Source organism: Euprymna scolopes, chromosome 13, assembly GCF_053919585.1.
Source record: "Euprymna scolopes isolate OS-2025 chromosome 13, ASM5391958v1, whole genome shotgun sequence".
NCBI lineage: Eukaryota > Metazoa > Mollusca > Cephalopoda > Sepiida > Sepiolidae > Euprymna > Euprymna scolopes.
Genome location: NC_136494.1, coordinates 47,423,772 through 47,449,471, shown reverse-complemented (window position 1 = coordinate 47,449,471; position 25,700 = coordinate 47,423,772). Strand labels below are relative to the sequence as shown.

General features: G+C 31.8%; 1 protein-coding gene across 3 annotated transcripts in view; it reads right to left on the bottom strand.

Moving 5' to 3' along the window:
* Positions 1-9,533: 9,533 nt before the first annotated feature.
* Positions 9,534-25,700, bottom strand: part of LOC145292008 (uncharacterized) — a 313,669-nt gene continuing 297,502 nt past the window's right edge. For all 3 annotated transcript variants that reach the window (XR_013869533.1, XM_080137997.1, XM_080137996.1), the window contains one exon: positions 9,534-10,582. Coding sequence is in view for 2 of the 3 variants with exons in the window: in XM_080137997.1 (XP_079994123.1) it covers positions 10,277-10,582 (306 nt within the window). In the remaining variant the exon portion in view is untranslated. The remainder of the gene's footprint in view (positions 10,583-25,700) is intronic.

Below are 25,700 nucleotides of genomic sequence, written 5' to 3'. Positions count from 1 at the left end.
AAATATAAACAGTACATATGAACCAAGACAAAAAATGAGAGAAGAAAGAGAAATCTAAAAAGTACATAAGAACCAAGAAAAAAATAAGAGTAGAAAAAGAAATATAAAAAGTACATATGAACCAAGACAAAAAATGAGAAGAAAAAGTAATATAAAAAGTACATATGAACCAAGACAAAAAATGAGAGAAGAAAAAGAAATATAAAAAGCACATAAGAACCAAGACAAAAAATGAGAGAAGAAAAAGAAATATAAAAAGTACACATGAACCAATATCAAAAAAATGAGAGAAGAAAAAGAAATATAAAAAGTACATATGAACCGAGACAAAAAATGAGAAAAGAAAAAGAAATATAAAAAGTACATATGAACCAAGACAAAAAATGAGAGAAGAGAAAGAAATATAATAGTACATATGAGCCAAGACAAAAAATGAGAGAAGAAAAAGAAATATAAAAAGCACATAAGGACCAAGACAAAAAATGAGAGAAGAAAAAGAAATATAAAAAGTACATATGAACCAAGACAAAAAATGAGAGAAGAAAAAGAAATATAAAAAGCACATAAGAACCAAGACAAAAAATGAGAGAAGAAAAAGAAATATAAAAAGTACATATGAACCAAGAAAAAATAAGAGTAGAAAAAGAATTATAAAAAGCACATAAGAACCAAGACAAAAAAATGAGAGAAGAAAAAGAAATATAAAAAGCACATAAGAACCAAGACAAAAAATGAGAGAAGAAAAAGAAATATAAAAAGTACATATGAACCAAGACAAAAAATGAGAGAAGAAAAAGGAATATAAAAAGTACATATGAACAAGACAAAAAATGAGAGAAGAAAAAGAAATATAAAAAGCACATAAGAACCAAGACAAAAAATGAGAGAAGAAAAAGAAATATAAAAAATACATAAGAACCAAGACAAAAAATGAGAGAAGAAAAAGGAATATAAAAAATACATAAGAACCAAGACAAAAAATGAGAGAAGAAAAAGAAATATAAAAAGTACATAAGAACCAAGATAGAAATGAGAGTAGAAAGAAAAATAGAAAAAGTACATAAGAACCAAGATAGAAATGAGAGAAGAAAAAGAAATATAAAAAGCACATAAGAACCAAGACAAAAAATGAGAGAAGAAAAAGAAATATAAAAAGCATATAAGAACCAAGACAAAAAATGAGAGAAGAAAAAGAAATATAAAAAGTACATAAGAACCAAGACAAAAAATGAGAGAAGAAAAAGAAATATAAAAAATACATAAGAACCAAGATAGAAATGAGAGTAGAAAGAGAAATAGAAAAAGTACAAAAGAACCAAGACAAAAAATGAGAGAAGAAAGAGAAATCTAAAAAGTACATAAGAACCAAGAAAAAAATGAGAGTACAAAAAGAAATATAAAAAGTACATATGAACCAAGACAAAAAGTGAGAAGAAAAAGAAATATAAAAAGTACATATGAACCAAGACAAAAAATGAGAGAAGAAAAAGAAATATAAAAAGTACATAAGAACCAAGACAAAGAATGAGAGAAGAAAACGAAATATAAAAAGTACATAAGAACCAAGACAAAAAATGAGAGAAGAAAAAGAAATATAAACAGTACATAAGAACCTAGATAGAAATGAGAGTAGAAAGAGAAATAGAAAAAGTACATAAGAACCAAGATAGAAATGAGAGAAGAAAAAGAAATATAAAAAGCACATAAGAACCAAGACAAAGAATGAGAGAAGAAAACGAAATATAAAAAGTACATAAGAACCAAGATAGAAATGAGAGAAGAAAAAGAAATATAAAAAGCACATAAGAACCAAGACAAAGAATGAGAGAAGAAAACGAAATATAAAAAGTACATAAGAACCAAGACAAAAAATGAGAGGAGAAAAAGAAATATAAACAGTACATAAGAACCAAGATAGAAATGAGAGTAGAAAGAGAAATAGAAAAAGTACATAAGAACCAAGATAGAAATGAGAGAAGAAAAAGAAATATAAAAAGCACATAAGAACCAAGACAAAGAATGAGAGAAGAAAACGAAATATAAAAAGTACATAAGAACCAAGACAAAAAATGAGAGAAGAAAAAGAAATATAAACAGTACATAAGAACCAAGATAGAAATGAGAGTAGAAAGAGAAATAGAAAAAGTACATAAGAACCAAGATAGAAATGAGAGAAGAAAAAGAAATATAAAAAGCACATAAGAACCAAGACAAAAAATGAGAGAAGAAAAAGAAATATAAAAAGTACATAAGAACCAAGACAAAAAATGAGAGAAGAAAAAGAAATATAAAAAATACATAAGAACCAAGATAGAAATGAGAGTAGAAAGAGAAATAGAAAAAGTACATAAGAACCAAGACAAAAAATGAGAGAAGAAAGAGAAATCTAAAAAGTACATGAGAACCAAGAAAAAAATGAGAGTAGAAAAAGAAATATAAAAAGTACATATGAACCAAGACAAAAAATGAGAAGAAAAAGAAATATAAAAAGTACATATGAACCAAGACAAAAAATGAGAGAAGAAAAAGAAATATAAAAAGTACATAAGGACCAAGATAGAAATGAGAGTAGAAAGTAAAAATAGAAAAAGTACATAAGAACCAAGATATAAATGAGAGAAGAAAAAGAAATATAAAAAGCACATAAGAACCAAGACAAAGAATGAGAGAAGAAAACAAAATATAAAAAGTACATAAGAACCAAGACAAAAAATGAGAGAAGAAAAAGAAATATAAACAGTACATAAGAACCAAGATAGAAATGAGAGAAGAAAGAGAAATATAAAAAGTACATAAGAACCAAGAAAAAAATGAGAGTTGAAAAAGAAATATAAAAAGTACATATGAACCAAGACAAAAAATGAGAGAAGAAAGAGAAATATAAAAAGTACATATCAACCAAGACAAAAAATGAGAGTAGAAAAAGAAATATAAAAAGTACATAAGAACCAAGACAAAAAATGAGAAGAAAGAGAAATATAAAAAGTACATAAGAACCAAGACAAAAAATGAGAAGAAAAAGAAATATAAAAAGTACATATGAACCAAGATAGAAATGAGAGAAGAAAAAGAAATATAAAAAGTACATAAGAACCAAGACAAAAAATGAGAGAAGAAAAAGAAATATAAAAAGTACATAAGAACCAAGATCGAAATGAGAGAAGAAAAAGAAATATAAAAAGCATATAAGAACCAAGACAAAAAATGAGAGAAGAAAAAGAAATATAAAAAGTACATAAGAACCAAGATAGAAATGAGAGTAGAAAGAGAAATAGAAAAAGTACATAAGAACCAAGATAGAAATGAGAGAAGAAAAAGAAATATAAAAAGCACATAAGAACCAAGACAAAAAATGAGAGAAGAAAAAGAAATATAAAAAGCATATAAGAACCAAGACAAAAAATGAGAGAAGAAAAAGAAATATAAAAAGTACATAAGAACCAAGACAAAAAATGAGAGAAGAAAAAGAAATATAAAAAGTACATAAGAACCAAGACAAAAAATGAGAGAAGAAAGAGAAATCTAAAAAGTACATAAGAACCAAGAAAAATATGAGAGTAGAAAAAGAAATATAAAAAGTACATATGAACCAAGAAAAAAAATGAGAAGAAAAAGAAATATAAAAAGTACATATGAACCAAGACAAAAAATGAGAGAAGAAAAAGAAATATAAAAAGTACATAAGAACCAAGATAGAAATGAGAGTAGAAAGAGAAATAGAAAAAGTACATAAGAACCAAGATAGAAATGAGAGAAGAAAAAGAAATATAAAAAGCACATAAGAACCAAGACAAAGAATGAGAGAAGAAAACGAAATATAAAAAGTACATAAGAACCAAGACAAAAAATGAGAGAAGAAAAAGAAATATAAACAGTACATAAGAACCAAGATAGAAATGAGAGTAGAAAGAGAAATAGAAAATGTACATAAGAACCAAGACAAAAAATGAGAGAAGAAAGAGAAATATAAAAAGTACATAAGAACCAAGAAAAAAATGAGAGTTGAAAAAGAAATATAAAAAGTACATATGAACCAAGACAAAAAATGAGAGAAGAAAGAGAAATATAAAAAGTACATATCAACCAAGACAAAAAATGAGAGTAGAAAAAGAAATATAAAAAGTACATAAGAAACAAGACAAAATATGAGAAGAAAGAGAAATAGAAAAAGTACATAAGAACCAAGACAAAAAATGAGAAGAAAAAGAAATATAAAAAGTACATATGAACCAAGATAGAAATGAGAGAAGAAAAAGAAATATAAAAAGTACATAAGAACCAAGACAAAAAATGAGAGAAGAAAAAGAAATATAAACAGTACATAAGAACCAAGATAGAAATGAGAGAAGAAAAAGAAATATAAAAAGCATATAAGAACCAAGACAAAAAATGAGAGAAGAAAAAGAAATATAAAAAGCATATAAGAACCAAGACAAAAAAAATGAGAGAAGAAAAAGAAATATAAAAAGCATATAAGAACCAAGACAAAAAATGAGAGAAGAAAAAGAAATATAAAAAGTACATAAGAACCAAGATAGAAATGAGAGTAGAAAGAGAAATAGAAAAAGTACATAAGAACCAAGATAGAAATGAGAGAAGAAAAAGAAATATAAAAAGCACATAAGAACCAAGAATAAAAATGAGAGAAGAAAATGAAATATAAAAAGCATATAAGAACCAAGACAAAAAATGAGAGAAGAAAAAGAAATATAAAAAGTACATAAGAACCAAGACAAAAAATGAGAGAAGAAAAAGAAATATAAAAAGTACATAAGAACCAAGATAGAAATGAGAGAAGAAAAAGAAATATAAAAAGTACATAAGAACCAAGACAAAAAATGAGAGAAGAAAAAAAAATATAAAAAGTACATAAGAACCAAGATAGAAATGAGAGTAGAAAGAGAAATAGAAAATGTACATAAGAACCAAGACAAAAAATGAGAGAAGAAAGAGAAATATAGAAAGTACATATGAACCAAGACAAAAAATGAGAGAAGAAAAAGAAATATAAAAAGTACATATGAACCAAGACAAAAAATGAGAATCAAAAGAAATATAAAAAGTACATATGAACCAAGACAAAAAATGAGAGAAGAGAAAGAAATATAAAAAGTACATATGAACCAAGACAAAAAATGAGAGAAGAAAAAGAAATATAAAAAGTACATATGAACCAAGACAAAAAATGAGAATCAAAAGAAATATAAAAAGTACATATGAACCAAGACAAAAAATGAGAGAAGAGAAAGAAATATAAAAAGTACATATGAACCCAGACAAAAAATGAGAGAAGAAAAAGAAATATAAAAAGTACATATGAACCAAGACAAAAAAGGAGAGAAGAAAAAGAAATATAAAAAGCACATAAGAACCAAGACAAAAAACGAGAGAAGAAAAAGAAATATAAAAGTACATATGAACCAAGGCAAATAATGAGAGAAGAAAAAGAAATATAAAAAGTACATATCAACCAAGACAAAAAATGAGAGAAGAAAAAGAAATATAAAAAGTACATAAGAACCAAGACAAAAAATGTGAGAAGAAAAAGAAATATAAAAAGTACATATGAACCAAGACAAAAAATGAGAGAAGGAAAAGAAATATAAAAAGCACATAAGAACCAAGACAAAAAATGAGAGAAGAAAAAGAAATATAAAAAGTACATATGAACCAAGACAAAAAATGAGAGAAGAAAAAGAAATATAAAAAGCACATATGAACCAAGACAAAAAATGAGAGAAGAAAAAGAAATATAAAAAGTACATATGAACCAAGAAAAAAATGAGAGTAGAAAAAGAAATATAAAAAGCACATAAGAACCAAGACAAAAAATGAGAGAAGAAAAAGAAATATAAAAAGTACATATGAACCAAGACAAAAAATGAGAGAAGAAAAAGAAATATAAAAAGTACATATGAACCAAGACAAAAAATGAGAAGAAAAAGAAATATAAAAAGTACATATGAACCAAGACAAAAAATGAGAGAAGAAAAAGAAATATAAAAAGTACATATGAACAAAGACAAAAAATGAGAAGAAAAAGAAATATAAAAAGTACATATGAACCAAGACAAAAAATGAGAAGAAAAAGAAATATAAAAAGTACATATGAACCAAGACAAAAAATGAGAGAAGAAAAAGAAATATAAAAAGTACATATGAACCAAGACAAAAAATGAGAGAAGAAAAAGAAATATAAAAAGTACATATGAACCAAGACAAAAAAACAGAAGAAAAAGAAATATAAAAAGTACATATGAATCAAGACAAAAAATGAGAGAAGAAAAAGAAATATAAAAAGCACATAAGAACCAAGACAAAAAATGAGAGAAGAAAACGAAATATAAAAAGTACATATGAACCAAGACAAAAAATGAGAGAAGAAAAAGAAATATAAAAAGTACATAAGAACACAGATAGAAATGAGAGTAGAAAGAGAAATAGAAAAAGTACATAAGAACCAAGATAGAAATGAGAGAAGAAAAAGAAATATAAAAAGCACATAAGAACCAAGACAAAAAATGAGAGAAGAAAAAGAAATATAAAAAGTACATATGAACCAAGACAAAAAATGAGAGAAGAAAAAGAAATATAAAAAGTACATATGAACCAAGACAAAAAAAACAGAAGAAAAAGAAATATAAAAAGTACATATGAACCAAGACAAAAAATGAGAGAAGAAAAAGAAATATAAAAAGCACATAAGAACCAAGACAAAAAATGAGAGAAGAAAACGAAATATAAAAAGTACATATGAACCAAGACAAAAAATGAGAGAAGAAAAAGAAATATAAAAAGCACTTAAGAACCAAGACAAAAAATGAGAGAAGAAAAAGAAATATAAAAAGCACATATGAACCAAGAAAAAAAATGAGAGAAGAAAAAGAAATATAAAAAGCACATAAGAACCAAGACAAAAAATGAGAGAAGAAAAAGAAATATAAAAAGCACATAAGAACCAAGAAAAAAACGCAGCCTATATAAAAATAATAATTAATACATTTTTCTTAAATGTCTAGAAGAAGAAATAAAACGAAAGTGAATAATCACAGAGAATGAACTCATTTTAAAATGAGAATATATTATAGACAGCATCTCTGCATTTGTTTACTGTAAAGTTTTGTAAAAAAAAAAACGAAAAAAAGGAAAGCTCAAAAGAAAAAACGCATATTCCCCACACTGTTTTTTTTAAAAAAATCTTCTTTTATATTTTCAACAAATCAACAAATAAAACTAACAACTCCAATTATGTATCTTTGTTTACAAATTACACCTGTGTTGATTGAAAAGTGTCTCCTTTGATGTTCTTGGCTTTCGGCATCCTTATTCCATACTTGGTCCAAAAAGGAAAACACAAGATATAGAAAAAATCAGACAGAAACCAGCATTTAAACAAAATGTCAAAAGGCTACACATGGGAAAAAGTTAAGTCAGACCGAACACAGGTAAGAAACAAGAAATAATGTTATGGCAAGGCATAAGCTTAGAAATGAGTAAGCAAAAAATGCTTTTTTCAAATTTTAATTTTTTCAGATTTAAATTCTTTGAAGGTGTCTTTTGACCAATAAAGATTAACTATTCAATGAAAGGATAGTTAACTTTTTCCACCTATCCTTAATATTATTTTTCTTCATACACACATGCACATATGTATTTGTCTATTCATTTGTAAAATCAGATCATAAATAATGACTTTTGTCTTTATTTAGCAATCAAATAGATATTAATCCAATTACATAAATTGTTTTATTAAATTTAAAGAATTTTGGATCAGCAGTTGACAATTGTGACAAAATTTTAATCTTTAAATTATTTGCATTTACTTAAAACATTAAAAAAAGGGGAGTTTCTCAAAATGAAGTCTGAAACAATAGATTCCTTGAGTATTAATATATTAGTTTATTTTTTTAATAACGAATGATAATATTAATAAAATAAATAAAAACGTGTACGTTTATTTCAAAGTTAGCTACAAAAACTTTAAGCTGAGACAAAAAGTCAATATGGATCAAGAAAATGGGAAAGGAAAAAGTATAAGTATTCTTTTTAGATAACAACTTTATGCCACAAAACTGGTTTAAAAGATAAATAATTAGTTAAATCTAGATGAGATTTTGATATACATACACAACAGGGAGAGTGAAATAGAAATTTATAAATAGAAGCAAATATATTCATGCTTCTAGAGCACTGCAAATTTCACAAGTACATAGTATTGTATAAAAGAAATGACTATAAAAGTTTCATATTTGAGTCAACTACATTTCCAATGCAATGGTACAAAAATGACCCCCCATATGTAAACTATTCTTGCAGTTATAGAAAATAATATAAAATAAATTAATAGCATAGATATCAGTGGGTATAAACTTGTAAAATTCTAAAACAGCTAATCTAAAGCTTGAACAATTATTAAGTAATCAATTGTATTCATTTCAAGAAAAAACACAGCTTTGGCCGAAATTAAAACTCACCTTTCAAATTGTCAAAATGTTCTTCCCATTTAGTAATTATTAAATTAGTAAAATGAATATGAATTTGATAAAGCATAATTTCCAAATCTACAAATCTAGTGAAAAATAATTTCTGAAAGCATAATAAAACTATTTTCTATACAAAAATGCATGAAGAGACAACAATAAAAAGATAAGATATTTGTTGCTATTGTCAATTATTGAGAAAATAAATACTGTCTATAATCATTTTTATTTCAGCAAAAGTTTTTTTTTTATATCTGTTAAGATCACTACAAATTCTTATACTTATATATAAATGAAATAAAATTGGTGGTATATTAGAAATTTTTTTCCTAATATAAATAAATATGTTGTTAACATATAAATAATAGTTGTTAAACTGAAAGATATTTCCATTAGAAAACTAGTGGTACATGGAGAAAAAAGGTGTGCAGAACATTTAAAGAGCATTTTGAATAGACAATCACTTGGTAAATCTGAAGAAACAAAATTTTGGAATTTCTTAATAATTACACATACGCTTATTTTTATTAGAAAGTTCTCAATATCTTTGCAGCAATTTACTGATGGTAATGAATATTAACAAATGATTAAATAAAAGAGAAAATGAAAACTAGTGAGATGAATGTTTTATAAGAAAAACAATAGATCAGAATCTATTTAGATTTCTTTCAATACTGGTCCAAAGTTTACCACTTAAATAATTCTAAAATAAAGCCAAATTACTTACTGGTATCTACATTTGCTATCATGATCAGGTCAATTTGTGTTTAGTTGCATATCATATTGAATAGGAATTGAAATTCATCTAACATAAACTCATAAAATAATAAAAAGACAAAGTATTTAATTGTGAACACTTCTATATCTTTGTTATGTCAGCAACCATCACTTATTTGTTAAAAGGCATTGATGTGTGTCGGTCATTGCAATAAAGCCAATAGATATGTGTAAATAATATCTTACAAATGAGTCTTACATAATAGATAATTCTTTAATCATAGGCATTCAAACATTTATACTTTAACCCCCTCCCAACAATAGAACACAACAAACTGACATGTTTTATTTTATTTTCTGTTATTGACTGTAAAACGCTTAAAAAAAAAAAAAAAAAAAAAGGAAAAGATTACATGTAGTTTTGTTATCAGTCCTTCCTGAGCAATATGGAAATGGATAAATATAATAATATTATTAAGTTACATAAATCTTATGGAAAGATTTGAGAAAAATTTCTCACTAAGAAAAAAAATATAAAAATGTCAAAAAACATTTTTAATGTATCATTTTTAATTTTGAAAATTTGAATTGCAATTTTATTAATATGTCACATACATAAAATGTTTGTAATTTGCATGAAAAGTGAAGTGTTACTAAGAATAGTATGTGGTGAAAAGAAGATGAGAAAGTGATCTTGAGTGATGTGTGTAAGCGTACGTTGGGAGAAATGCAAACATGCCATTAGAGAAGAGCTAAGAACATATCCCAAAGAAATACCATCATTTGCTAGAAGACAGGATCAAATGACAAAACGTTTTCGAAATGTGTACAAAATATAATCCTTACATTCATTCCACCATGACAACAAATACCAGCATGAAACACAGAGATGCGAGACGAAAGAGTAAGATAAGGTTTGTGTTTACATCAAATGCAGGGTAGGTAAACAAATTGCAGCTAAGATGGCACTTGCACATATGATGGCATTGAATAGATAAGGAAGATATGCAATTTAGGCTACTAAGCCATGAAGAGGGATGACAATTCCAAAGAGTTTTGGATAAGAGACATTGGTGATGTCACAACAATTTCTCAATTTGCTGTACAAGCCCAGGCAGCTGATAAAAAATGGCTTCATTGCGCAATTCTCGCAAAATCTGTTTACTGCGTGGCAGAGCATCAAAACTACAGTCACTATCTCTCAAGTAATTCAGAATGTAACGAAAATGAGTCCCATCACGATCAATGAACACGCTGCCATCTCGTTCCTGCTTGATTTCATGCCGGCCACTAAACATTGCTGCAAGCATTGAATCTTGGACTCGGGTGAGGGTAAACACTGAAGTAGTGAACTCATGTCCACCAACATCAAGCTTGATTCGACCCTGCAAGATAAAAAAGAATAATTTTTAGAGATTGACATTTTCTTTACAAATACAAAAAAATATTGTAGAAAGTCTTTTGTTTCTAACATTGTTTTCTGTCATATTTTCACATTTTTGGAGATAATAGGTATTTTACAAATTCTTTCATTGATGATCTCACAAATAAATATAATTATATAGTTATATGAATATAAATACTTATCAAATGAATTAACACAATAGTTTATATATTTAAATATATATATGTTGTAACATGGTCTCAGATCTGGATTATTTTTCTACATAAATAAAACAGTAGATGCATGTGTGTGTGTGTGTAAATATTTAACAGATAAACTCTTAAACTACTGACCACATAACACTGAAATTAACAGGAAATGGTAATTATACACTAAGGATGGTTTATAATGAGTAAAATCTTTGTTTGGTTGGATGAATAATGCATACAGGTTGAAAATGCAAAATGTTCATTTCAACTTGCCAATATGGTTTTATTTCTTTCTGCGCTCAAATTAAATTCATTAAAGTCGTTTAATATTAAACCTTCATTATTGGCTGGAATACTAAATGTTTTGGTTTTAATTCTAACCAAGTCATTTTTTTTTTTTTTAATTTTTGAAATTATGTCTTTGTAAACACAAAATCTGCATGAATTTAAATATATTTAAAGATTTTACAGTAAGCAGAAATGCAAAATGTTTATTTAGAGGCTGGGAAAATAACACTTTTTTAAAAATTTCATACAGATTTTTTACAATATTTTTTGACAATAATTATTATTTTTTTTTTTACCAGAAATCCTACATGACCGATGACAAAATTCACGACAGGAGACAAATTCTCAGTACAGGTGTTGATAGAAAAGCTTACTTGGGGTAATGTTAGGTTCCTGCATTTCTTTTCTTCTTCTTTTTTTTCAAATAATATGTAAATATTGATTGAGATTCTGAAATTGAGAATATTTATAGTCGCCTAACTTTAATCATATGTTATTTTTCTTTAAATTATTCTTCCTGTTCCCTTTAGATAATTTTCTTTTCTCTAAATAACTTTTCCATTTAGTTAAAATTTTCTGTTCTCTAAATAACTTTTCCTTTACTTTAAATAACTTCTCTCTTTTTCTTTAAATAAATTCTCCTTTTCTTTTTTGTAAAAAAACAAGAATTTATGTGCTAATGGAATATATGAAGACATATCGATATATCTTTTCTTTTTTATTCATTTATCAATTAGATAAATAAATATTAATTTCAAACCAAAATTCTAAAGTTTTTGAATGCGTGTATTTTTTGTTAAAGTTTTCCTTAGACATTTACTGAATTTTTAGAGGTTTATTTTAATGCAAAATAGAAATTTTCGTAACTAATAAAATATAAATAATCATTAAATTTTGAGAAAACTGTTTAATTTTTTCAAATTTTGCAATTTTCATAACAAAGTTAGAATTTTGTTTGTAATGAATTAATGAAATCTCAAAGAAAGTACAAGTTTTGATAGAAAAGCCTACTTAGGTTAATGTCAGGTTCCTGCGTTTCTTTTCTCCTTTTTCCTGTTTTTTTTCAAGTAATACGTAAATATTACTTGAGAATCTGAAATTGAAAATATTTGTCTATCCTAATTTTAATATTCTGTTATTTTTCTTTTCATTATTTCCCTTTAGATTACTTTCTTTTCTCTAAATAACTTTTCCTTTACTTTAAATTTCTTCTTTTTTCTTTAAATAATTTTTCTTTTTCTGTAAAGAAATAAGAATTTATGGGCTGCGGACGTTACGTTAAATCGACATACCTATCTTTTTTTAAAAAATTTATTTATCGATTAGATAAACAATTATTAAATTCAATGACACTTTTTAAACTAAAATACAAAAATTTCAGCTAATCATTTGATATTTCAACAAATTTATGATACATTTGGATTCCGTTTTTCCTAATATAAATTAAAAATTAAAATTTCATACCTAAACAGATCAATTGCCTCATGTACTTGTAGCAGAAATAAATAGAACTCTTTTCTTGTGCGTCAGTGCCTCCCCTGACTATGCAATATGGCACATACTGACCAATCAGAGGCATAGCGCAGGGATCGTCCTTACCCCCTTAAGGAACTATAACTGCTTCCGTCCCGGACAAGAAAAACTCTTCCCCTTTTCCAGCGAGACGTCAAAGAGAGCGGACCTGTTTCCTCACTCTCTCTCGGCCTACATCGGTATCGACGGTCCCCACTTGGGAATAACTACCAGGCAAAGGCAGACGAGTTCTACCCCAGCTATATCTAAATGGCATCTTGCCTTACTTCAATAAACCTTTTCCTTGCAAGTTTTATGAAGTCGTTTATTCGTTTATTCAGTAGCTTGTGTTGAAATATTTATTTTATTAGGGAGTGCCCGAAAAGCATTAACTCAACTCCATAAAATGGTGACCCGACGTGTACACAAGTTTATTGAATGGCGAGCCGGACTTCTACCCCGCCTAAGCAAGGAGGGGGCGGCGAGCAGAAATTCCTGAAATACTTTCCTCAAGAAAAGTAATATGGACAAACTTCACACCTCTGATTTGTCATGGAAACATTTTTTTTTCTTCGTCACCATATAAAAAAAAAAAGAAGACATTATTTCCTGCACCAGACGTGTTGGATTCCTAGGAAAAAGAATGCGAGAGACACTGATAGCAGTTCGTCGTAAATGACTTGAAAACCAAAGTGACTAAAAGTTTTTCTTTGACCCTCCTCCTGGGGAAAACAATGCTAGAACGCACACACATACGAACAGGAGACAAGTAATTCGAGGGACAGTTAATTCCACAAAACAAAAAAGAGAACTTTTACTAAAAAAAAACAAAAAAAAACTTGCTTTCACGTATCGGCTAAAACGTAAGTTACCGTTTAAAGAATTCATTTACCTCCAGGTTATAAGTTACACACACAGGCACACACACAAAAAAAATATTGTCCATTTTTTTTTTTTACCACTGCTCTTTGGAACCATTTTTGTAGTCTATTTTCTGGTAAAATTTTTTCTCCTCTCTCTTTTTAGTCTGTTAAATATTTTTCTTATTTTTGCCTCTGTCTCAATATTTTCCCTTTTTCTCACTTGGTCATGCGATAACGTCCTTCTAGTATCCGGATACTTTATTTATTTTTTTTGTCTATTTTCCTTTTAAAATGACAACATTGCCCACCTTTGTCGGTGACGTTCGAGTTTGGTTTGCTAAACTCGAATCATATTTTGCTGCGAACAACGTTTCGGAGCAAACACAATTACATATTTTATTTAGAACTTTCCCCGCGTCTTTGACTCCTGTTGTCAAGGACTTAATAACTGACACCCCTCTTAACGCTACATATGACAGCATAAAGTGGGAGGTACTGCTCCGGACATCAGTCTCGGCAGAAAAACGTTTTGAAACGTTGGTCTATGACGAACATTTAGGGGACCGCATGCCAACAGAGTTACTCTGCAGAATGAGGGAGCTGGCAGATGTCCCCCCTGACAGTACCCTAATTAAGCAGCTTTTCTTTTCAAGGCTGCCGGCAAGTAAAGGCAATACTAGCACCTATGATAGAGAAGCATTCCATCAGTGTAGTAACAGCGTCGGTGGATAAAGTAATGGATTCTGTGATAGGGCCTACCACCGCGGCGATCCCTCAGCAACAGGCTGAAGTATCCACGGGCCCTGCGGCAGATAGAAAGGTAATGTAAGAAGCAACATTGGTGGCTATGCTTACAGCCATCGGACGCCTCACCAGAGAGGTGAGTAAGCTGAACATAAGCAGGCCACATTCATCCCGATGCCACTACAAGAGCCGTTCACCATCCCCACATCACCGCCATCGCTCTAGCAAGCCAGGACTATGCTTTTATCATAGTCATTTTGGCAAGAACGCACAGTGCTGTAAAATGCCCTGTTCGTATTTGAACCAGGGAAACGATCGTCGGGAGAACTGAGCACGGCACATTCTCCACAGACCACCCACCACCGTGCCTATTTTATCACTGACCCCTTATCCCAAGTGCGTTGCTTGGTCGATACAGGAGCAGCTTGAAGTATTTGGCCACTGAAACTTCTCACAGAGAAGCCTTCAGTGTCGTCCATCACACTGCAAGTGGTAAATCACTCTCTTATCCTCATGTACGGTCAAATTTCTCGTTCTTTGGACTTGGAATTACGGAGAGACTGTGGGTCTTCACTATAGCAGATTTACCCTACCTCATACTAGGCGCGGACTTCCTGCACAACTTCAACCTGATAGTGGATATGCGCAGACGCCGGTTGATAGATGCAAATACAGAACTTTCTATCCCTGGTGTAAAAACAAACACCCCCTCTATCAGCCCAGTATTCTTCATTGCCGCTTCAGATAACCCGTATCAGACCGCCTTAGATTCCTACCCGGAGTTAAACTTAAATTGCGTGGTGAGCAAACCCACGCACACCACAAAACACCACATCGAGACCACAGGTGCTCCTGTTTTTTCACGCCCTCGCCGCCTTCCTGCTGATAAACTTAAGGCAGAGAAGGCAGAATTTAACCATATGCTGCAGCTAGGAATAATACGCCCCTCGTCCAGTCCATGGGCTTCCCCTTTGCATATGGTCCCGAAACGAGATGGAGATTGGCGTCCGACTGGGGACTACCGATGACTCAATGCCATGACGGTACCTGATCGTTACCCAATCCCACATATACAAGACTTTGCTTCCTCTCATCCTCTCTGCATGGTTGTAAGACCTTCTTCAAACTAGACCTAGTTAAGGCTTACCATCAGATTCCAGTGAATCCGGCCGACATACCTAAGACTGCGGTAACAATTCAATTCGGAGCGTTTGAATTCTTAACTATGCCTTTTGGTTTACGAAACGCGGCTAGCACATTTCAGCGCTTCATGGACGAAGTAGTGCGCGACTTCGTCTATAACTATATAGACGACATCCTCGTGGCAAGTGCCTCACCTGAGGAACATGTCACTCACCTCCGCCTACTATTCGAACGGTTTCAGCCATACCAGGTGAGGATTAACCCTGGTAAATGCGTTTTCGGTGCTTTGTCACTAGTTTTCCTGGGCCACATTATCAGCCCAGACGGTATACCTCCGTTACCGGAAAAGGTGAAGGCTCTGCAAGACTTTCAACCACCCACTTCACTTCGGCAACTACTCTGCCACTCTCCTCCACAGTAGAGTTCACCCAACTGAGTACAGTGGCTGAATCAGTTCTTATTTCAATATTTGTCAGTCTCCATTTGATAGCTAAATTGACACCCTTTAGAACAGCATCTAATTCAGCTATGTTAATGTGATTAAAGTCATCACTTTTCCTCAGCCAAGTTGCATCTTCCGTAGTAGTTCAACAATACGAACAAAGGGTGCCGGAGAAGTGATAATAAAGCGGACATTAGGGATGCTTAGAGAGTTGATGTCTGAATTAAAACTGCAAATAAAAGCAGTGTTTGTGCCTTCTGAAAGAAACAAGGCAGATGCGCTAACACGGATAAAAAAACAGTGGTTAATTGAGAAAGAGGAGGCGCCAATATGCTGTCTTGGAATTGGAGAAATTAAAGAGTTGCATGACATGCATCACATGAGAGTGGAGAGAACATTATATTTGGTGAGGCAAGTGGATCCGAATGTAAAACGGGAAGAAATTCAGATGATAGTAAAGAACTGTGTTCGGTGTCAATCGATCGATCCTGCCCCAAATATACATAATCCTGGGGAAATTGGAGTTTTAACGAACTGGACGAGACTAGCTATTGACATAGCACACTACCGAGGGGGAGCGTACTTATCAATAATTGATTGTGGGCCAAGTAGACTGGCGATATGGAAGGAACTGCGAGTGGAAGCCGCATCTGCAGTTGCAACTGAATTAGAAAAGGTGATGCTTGAACGAGGTCTAGTAAGGGAGGTGATAATGGACAACGGCACTGTTTTTCGCTCAGAAATCTTTCAGACGATGCTAAAAAAATGGAAGATTAAAAGTTATTACAGGGCAGCCTACAGACCTGGAGGAAATGGCATTGTGGAGCGACATCATCGGACCGTGAAAGCAATAGCTGAGAGAGGAAGAATATCGCCTGAAGAGGCCACATTTTGGTACAACATGTCCCCTAAGGTCGGGCAAAGAGATGACACAGTACCACATAGAGCACTCTTTAATTACGAATGGAGACATCCTAGAGACATGTCACCGGAAATTAATGATCAAGGACCAGCCAGAATCCAAATAGGAGAAGAAGTTTGGGTGAAACCGCCTAATGGCCGATGCACAACGCAGTGGGGAAGAGGAGTGATAACAGGAGTGCAATCCCCAAGCAACTTAAGTGTCAATGGAATGCCACGACATGTTTTAGATTTAAGGCGTGTGGTCCATTTAGGTGATGAGGATGGTGGTACTGAGGCAGGGAGTGATGAAGATGAACCGGTGCCGATGCAGAGACCGCAAAGAGAACGCAATGCGCCGATCTGGACACGGGATTATGAGATGTGAATGATCTTTAATGATCATGGGGGCGTGTAGTAAAAAAAAAAAAAAAAAAATCGTGCAAACCTTTTACCACTGGCAACGCCCGCTTCAGAGAGTGAAAGAAGAAAGAAGAAGAAGAGAATGGCCACTGCGTCTATTTATAGACTAGAGATCATGGGAAGAGTATGCAAATAACTTTGGACGGTTTTGTCCTATAAAAAGCCTGTATTTGGGAGAGAGGGTGTCTTTTTTGTTTGGCAGAAGCAATTGCTGTCAGAAGTGCATTGGACTGCAGGATTGAAGAGTGAAGATTGAGTTGTGGGGTCATTGTATTTAACCACAAGCTGATTATAGTAGATTTTTCTGGCCAAATATGAAGCGTGATATCACTGCCTGGACACGTTCCTGTGTATCCTGCCAAAAGTCAAAGGTGCACAAGCATATCCGTGCACCCTTTGGAACATTCACCACCCCAGACGCTCTGTTTAGCCATGTGCACATCGACCTGGTTGGACCTTGGCCGGTCAGTCAGGGATTTACTTATCTCCTGACCTGTATAGACCGTTTCACACGGTGGCCTGAAGCCATTCCCCTCACAGACATTTCGGCTGAGTCCGTAGCGCGAGCCCTTATATCAGGCTGGATATCGCGTTACGGAGTTCCCACCACCATCACCACTGATTGTGGTGTACAGTTTGAATCCCACCTCTTCCAGGAGCTCTCCAGGATGCTAGGGATCCAACGTATTCACACTACAAGCTATCACCCTGATTCTAACGGGATGATTGAACGCTTCCATCGCCAATTGAAAGCAGCATTATGTGCTTACCCTGACCAACAGCGATGGAGCAAATATGTACCAGTTGTCTTTCTTGGCTGTGGTGCCTCAATCAAAGAGGACTTGGGATATTCTGCAGCCGAACTAGTCTATGGAGCACCTCAGATGCTGACCCCAATAGAGGATACAACAACTGACTCAGCTCTGTATGTCAACAGACTACGGCCCTATCTCAGTAAGCTACCACCAATGCACCATGAAACAGACCATAAAATCTTTGGTCCCGAAAGATATCAACATGGGCCCACGTGTTCCTTAGAAAGGACGCAGTAAAAGCTCCCCTAACTCCACCCTACACTGGTCCTTATCGCGTACTTTCACACACTGATAAAACTTTTATTCTCGACATTAGTGGTAAAAAAGAGACAGTTACCATAGATAGGGTAAAAAGAGCCTTTCTGGACACATTAATACATGAACCACACATTCCTCCAACATACACACAGCATAACCATACACCTGAGGTAAATGCTCCACGTGAGAACAGTTATGTGACCACTACACATAGTGGCCGACGGGTACATTGGCCAAAGAAAGATGTAAAACTGTATATTTCTGTTAAAAAAGAAACTTTTCTTTCTCTCCTTTCTACAAAAAAGAACGTTTTATAAAAAAAAAAAAAGAATATTCCCCAACTTTTTACAGAAAACTAAGAATATTTTTTTTTTCTTTGTAAAAACAAAAAAATAACGTGAATAAATTGACATTTTTATTTAATTTTATTTTACTATTCGTTCTGCTACCTTTTTCTCTGTCGGTTTTCAGCCTAAGCAGGGGGTTATGTAGCAGAAACAAATAGAACTCTTTTCTTGTGCGTCAGTGCCTCCCCTGACTATGCGATATGGCACATACTGACCAATCAGAGGCATAGCGCAGGGATCTTCCTTACCCCCTTAAGGAACTATAACTGCTTCCGTCCCGGACAAGAAAAACTCTTCCCCTTTTCCAGCGAGACGTCAAAGAGAGCGGACCTGTTTCCTTACTCTCTCTCTCTCTCTCTCGGCCTACATCGGTATCGACGGTCCCCACTTGGGAATAACTACCGGGCAAAGGCAGATGAGTTCTATCCTAGCTATATCTAAATGGCATCTTGCCTTACTTCAATAAACCTTTTCCTTGCAAGTTTTACGAAGCCGTTTATTCGTTTATTCAGTAGCTTGTGTTGAAATATTTATTTTATTAGGGAGTGCCCGAAAAGCATTAACTCCACTCCCTAAATACTTTATATTTCAAAGATATGATAGAATAAATTCACTACCGAAACCTCATCTGACAAAAATCCACTAAAATCTTCACATTGTCGTTTTACATCAGGAGACTCAAATCAACCAATGAAAGGTTGACATGAAAGCAATCATTCAAATATGAACAGAAGTTTTCTTGCCTGTTATTTTAAAAAAACATTCAATAAAATTTGAATTCGTTCAAAAATCTCAACACATGTCAATAACAATGCATGTTTTTTTTAAGAAACTTTTTGTTACACCTAAAATAAATATATGAAAACTATAATAACACAAAATAGAGCTTTTTTTTTTTTTTTAAATACAAGAGATTTTATCATTTTTATTTTCGTAAATAAACCAACATTCTAAAGTTTTCAAATGCATATTTTTTCCTTTTTTTTTAAGAAAGTCTTCTTTACACATTTACTGAATTCAAATAATTTAAAGAAAATTATGACAACACAAAATAAAGGTTTATACAAAATAGAAATTTTCGTATCAAATAAAATAATATAATTATTAGATTTGAGAAAACTATTTAATTTTTTCAAATTTTGCAATTTTTGTAACAAAGTTAAAACTTTATTATTTGTAATATGAATGAAAGTTGTCAAAATAAAATTTTTAATTTTCAAAATTCTGAAAGTAACAAATTTAATATAAATACAAGTAATCGAGTGAATAAAACCTATTTCCTTCTTATCAATATCTAGTGCGACCGCAGACACCTAAATTTCATGAAAAAATAAAAGTAAAACTCATGTCAAGCTCGAACATATATTTTCTCTCTCTTTCTGTATATATATATATATACAAACAATACATATATTTACTCTTCAGATTAATCACCCTGAGGAAGTCTTGAAATAAATACAAAATGTTGATGAATATAGAAATAACTTTTTTCTCCCTTTCCATCACATTAGAATATTATTTCCATAATTTTCATTATATATTTGGTAAAACTGGTAATTAAATGAAGAGAGTGCTCAATACTATTGCAGAGCAAATATGCGTTTTATTTTTTTATTACCGTTTTATCTGTTTGGTTACATATGTTTCAGATGTTGGACCATGTTTACGATCCAACAGTCTCGTCAGACCTTACAGAAGTAGTTGTTAGTATTGTTGCGGACCAGGATATAAATACCCTGGACTCGCTACAAGAAACAATAATGAAACGAATTGAATGAAGAAAACAAAGAACTACAAATGCTGGAATAAAATAAACACGTCGTTTATTTTCTGTTCAGAAATGAAAGTCTTGGGTGTACACGTGTTCATCTAGCCGTTGACGACTATGCGCGTGGAAGGAAAGGGGGAATACAATAGAGAAATGCGAAGTGGCAAGCCGGCCTGTAGAAAGAGTGGGTTAAGCTCAGTAGAGCGTCGCGCACATGTCTGTTTTGATGGACCAAAGCCGAAAGGGAGATAGAGTGAGAAAGTCAATCCAGGTTATGGAGATAGAAAGCGTATAAAGTTTACATACGGTCTATTAGCTCTTTGTCCCACATAGTAGCAAGTGGCATGATGTACGTGCATGCGCACGCCTGCCGAAATGGCGGTGGCTGGTGTGCCGACCAACCACCTCGGAAAGGCAGCTCGGAAAAGAAGAAGCCGCTTATTGCTCTTTCTTTTATAGGTGTTTCCGGTGGTCTTTTGCGTATGAGTGGATTTCCTTTGAAAGGGGAAGTGACATTGTCCATGTGTGCGTATGTGTGCACATGTGTGAGTACATGTGTGTACATTAGCGTGTGTGTATATACACGTGAATGTGAGTGTATGTACGCGAACATTAATATATGTACGTGTGTGGACGTGGGCGCGTATGTTTGTGTGCGCTTATGTATATGACAAGTAATAAAGCTTGAAATGTGAATGCGAGTTTTTGTGTCAAACTAGAAAAGGCTCGCGCAGTATTAATACTAACAACCACTTCTGTAAGGTCTGATGAGGCTGTTGGATCGTAAACATGGTCCAACATCTGAAACATATGTAACCAAACAGAAAACGGTAAAAAAAAAAAAATAAAACACTCACACATATATATATATATATATATATATATATATATTTATATAAAATGGGTTAATAAATTCCAACGAAAGAAAGATGTATATTTAAATAAGGGAGTAGTCACCAACAATGTGTATTTTTTAACATTATTTTATTATTCCGTGTTTTGGTTTTTCATTGAGAAATATGTTTGGATCATTGTAATAATATTTTTGTAATAATATTTTTGTAATAATATTTTTAAGTCTTATGACTTAAAAATATTATTACAATGATCCAAACATAATTCTCAATGAAAAACCAAAACACGGAATAATAAAATAATGTTAAAAAATACACATTGTTGGTGACTACTCTCTTATTTAAATATATATATATATATATAGTTTGTCTCAAAATTCACAGTACAAAAGGAAAATTCAGATGCATTCACAAGTGAGAACTATTTTTTAATAAAAGAGAATTTTTGAAATATGTTTACAGCAATGTTAAAGAATGTAAATTCATGACATATCTTTTTATGAAGAATGTAAATTTGTGAATTGAATATGTATGGTGAATTTTCGTTCAAATTTTCATTGAAAATGTAAATTCCAATTCAGCAAATTTCTATGTTTTCTCATGCATCTTCAATTATTTTGTATGTACTGTGCCTCATGAGACACCACATATATTATATATATACTAGTAGTCTAGCAAGGCCACAGGGGAGAGACCTGAAGCAGCAAAACTGAAGCTGACCTGCAGGATACTTTATATAGTATCACCTACAAATGTAGGCGAATTTGGGCATATATTATTTGTTGGAAGATTATCAGAAAACTTTAACCATAGAATAGTATTATAAACTTCAACAAGCCTTCAAATTTTCATGTAGTTTCGTCCCATAGAACCAAAGATATGAGCATTTCAATATTCAATTTGGCTACCTGTATAGATATATCCATATATCTATTAAGATAGCTATACCACCTTTTTGGGCAATTTTATAAGTTCCAAATCTCAGCGACTAGTCATCAGAATTTAACAAATGAAGGCTTGCTGGAAAGCTTATGACCTGAATTGTGTAATGGGTTATGTGACATTTGCCCTTAAGGTCGCACATTCATCATCAAGAGCCTATTTTTGGCACTTTTTTTACAGCCATAAAATGTTAAATGTTTAAAAGGTTATTTAATATTATTTTCTGTGTGTTCTTGTCCCCTTTAAGTAACCGATTTTTTCCTTTAAATATGAAAGTTACTTTAAGGCATTTAGTTTAACTCTTCAATTTTTATTATAAATTATTTAAATATTGGTCAAATCTATTTCAGTCACCTAAATTGGTTTCAACAATACTCTCAAACAACTTATTTTACTTGAACTATATTTAAGTAAAAAAATTAAAAATAAAATCCATTTATATTTTAGATGGTTATACATTTAATATTATTAAATAAATAAAACAATTAAATAACGAGGTAGGAAAGGTCAAAGTAAAACACAAGATCGATTTTATGAGAAAGATAAAAATTGTGAGAAGCAAGAATTACCTCGGTTGAAAAGGATGTGTTCTCCTCTAACGAGGATAGTGCAAATACAGAATGTTTACTTATTCATTCAAAAATAAGATTAAAATTCTATTTTCCATGGCAGAATATTTTTAAAAATAATTTCTTGAAAATTTCAAATGCAAAGAAATGGAATTTCTTTACTTTTTGCAGATATTTTTATAATTTGATTGACTGAATTAAAATTTATTTTTTAAGTAAAAATAATTTAGAAATAGAAAAAAAGTTTTGGTTATAGGCCTTTTATCACACCTCACATGAGATAAAATCATTTCCATTTTGATTGCAAAAATTCCCCTCTGCACCAAAGTACCATAGGTTTGTACCAGTAGAAGCCACATACAAATATATCATGTCTACACTATTAGCTGCTACCTTATTTAACTTTAGAACGACATTTTAGAGATATTTAGTTGTTATAATACAAGCCTAGGAGCACCATCATCACAATCGCTCCATCATTACTATTTTCCTTCTAATTCTAAATTCCTCTCACCGCCACCAGTCTACACCGGGTATAAATATACACATTATACATATACTGCCCTGCCTCTTTTTGTAACTGAATCATGAACCCATGGACAAACCGCTACCTTTCCTTTCCATAGTTCAAAAATAATAATTTCTACCTCTACAAGTTCTGGCCATTCTCATTGGCTGTCCTCTGACAAATTGCTTACACATTTTTTTTTAAATAAACGAAAACCCTAGATTTTTACAAAAATGGCTACTCTCTCTACGTGTTACAATCGTTATAGCCAAAAACAAACCGATTGTTTTTTTTTATATGAATACAATGCTTTGTTTACTTATTTTACTGTTTACTACAATTTACTCTTTCTGTATAGATAAACAAATATACCCGCAAAATTTTTGATAAGAGCATGTGCACGACAGTACAGACAATAATATACTAATATATAGCTAGAGAGAGAAAGCGACCAAGAGATAGAGATAAAGAAAGAGAGAGAGAAAGAATGAGAGAGAGAGAGATAGATAGGGAGAGAGAAAAGCCGTGTCACCATCATAGCCGTGCACAACAAACCGATTGTTTTTTATTTATATGAATACAATGCTTTTACTTATTTTACTGTCTTCATTCTAATGTCTGCTACAATTTACACTTTCTGTATAGATAAACAAATGTACCCACGAAATTGGAGGTTTTCGAGAAGAGTGAGCGAGCGTGACAATATGGAAACTAATATACACGTACATAGCAATAGAGAGATAGAAAAATAGAGAGATAAAGAGACAGAGAGAGAGGAGCATTGTAAATATCATAGCCATGCTAAAGTAAACCACAACCATAAATAAATCAATTGTTTTCTTTTCTTTTATTAAAAATTTTTTTTTTATTATATAACCGTTCATTGGAATCCATTTTTCCTTCTATATACTTTAATCAACTTTCGACACACGCAATGAACCCTGACAACATCGCTATCACTTTCTTTCACTGTCAACTGGGCTGTTTTTTACCAGGAGGGGTCAGTTTTTGCAACCACTTCGCAATACATACATTTGAAAGGTGTTTGCAAAGTCATCCACGCCTCGCCATACATACATTTTATAGAAAGGCCTTACAGGAAGGCCTGTAACACTGTAAGTTCACCGTGGGTCAGTTGACTAAAGTGTTTCACTTTTTTTTACACAACTTTTTTCTGGCTACTGCGGCTAACTTTTTTCTTTTTGGCACTCGCACGGGTACTGGCTGCTATTTTCATTTTTTTTTTTAGGAGGGTTGCTTAATTTTTTTTTCTTAGGGTTTGCACAGGTAATAACTAATACTAAATGCTTTGTTTTTAAACACAAATAGGCCACAAAGAAAAATAAATTGTTTTTGCCTGATTTCCCCAATTTTATTTTATTTTACATATATATTGAAAAATGTTTGTGAACAATATTTCTTTCCAAATTATAAAAAAATTCTGTTTCTGTTGTCTAAAATTAAAATTTAAAAAGGTTTGCATATCGTTTCTTTTTTTAGGCTTATTTAAAACTGTGACTTTCTGAAATATCATTTACATGTTTACATGTAACGTACAGGTGACTACAGGAATTTAGTTCCTTTAAAATGATAAAGGGTTTAAGAGTATTTTGCTACCTAAACTTCAGTATCGCCAACAAAAATACCAGACCCTGAACCATACCCTGCCACCAGGTTAGTACGCACGGGCCGACCAACATTGCAAGCACCAAATTTTTTTGTTGTTTCATAGTATTTGTGCATTCGATTCCTACCAGTGATTATCAAAGTTATATTTCAGGCAAATTTTTTTATAACCCCACTCCCATTCACAAAATGGGGTGTCTATTCCGAAAGCCGTTCTTAACATAGGGAGGTTGGGGGTGTCCATTCCAAAAGCTGTTCTTAACATGAAGAGGTTGGGGGTTGAGCAACAACAACAGTCGTACTTTATTTTTTTATGCATGGAGGGAGGGGGATGCTACCACTGGGCAACACCAGTTAACAGGTCCTGCATTTTTAATACATGTATACATTTTTATATATTATTTTTTAATTGAAATTTATTATTGAGATGAGTATTATTTATTAATTTATTTTTAATGCAGACTATTATTCTTATCTTTCTTAGTTGTTGTTTGAGACAACAACAACTATGGATGACAGTAATTGCTGAGGATGCAGTTAGGAGATTCGGAGTTCCTATACTGCTGCAGTTACCACCTGATGAAGGCCAGAGGAATAGTTGGTCAAAATGTCCTGAAACAACAACTAAAAAAGATAAGAATAATAGTCCACATTAAAAATAAATTAGTATACATTTTTGTTTTTACAAATATTTTTTTTATAAAATCGCTCCTGTTAGAATTATGTTTTTATGATAAACACCCCATTTGACGTCTGCTGGTAGTTTTGTAGCTTTTTTATTGTTGAGGTGATTTGCATATGAGGTGACATCTTGCCACTAGAAGTCAGAAGAGCAACTGTTAAAATTTTTAATAAAGAAATAATTTTTATTTATTTTTTATATATACACATTTGGGCATTTGAGGAAA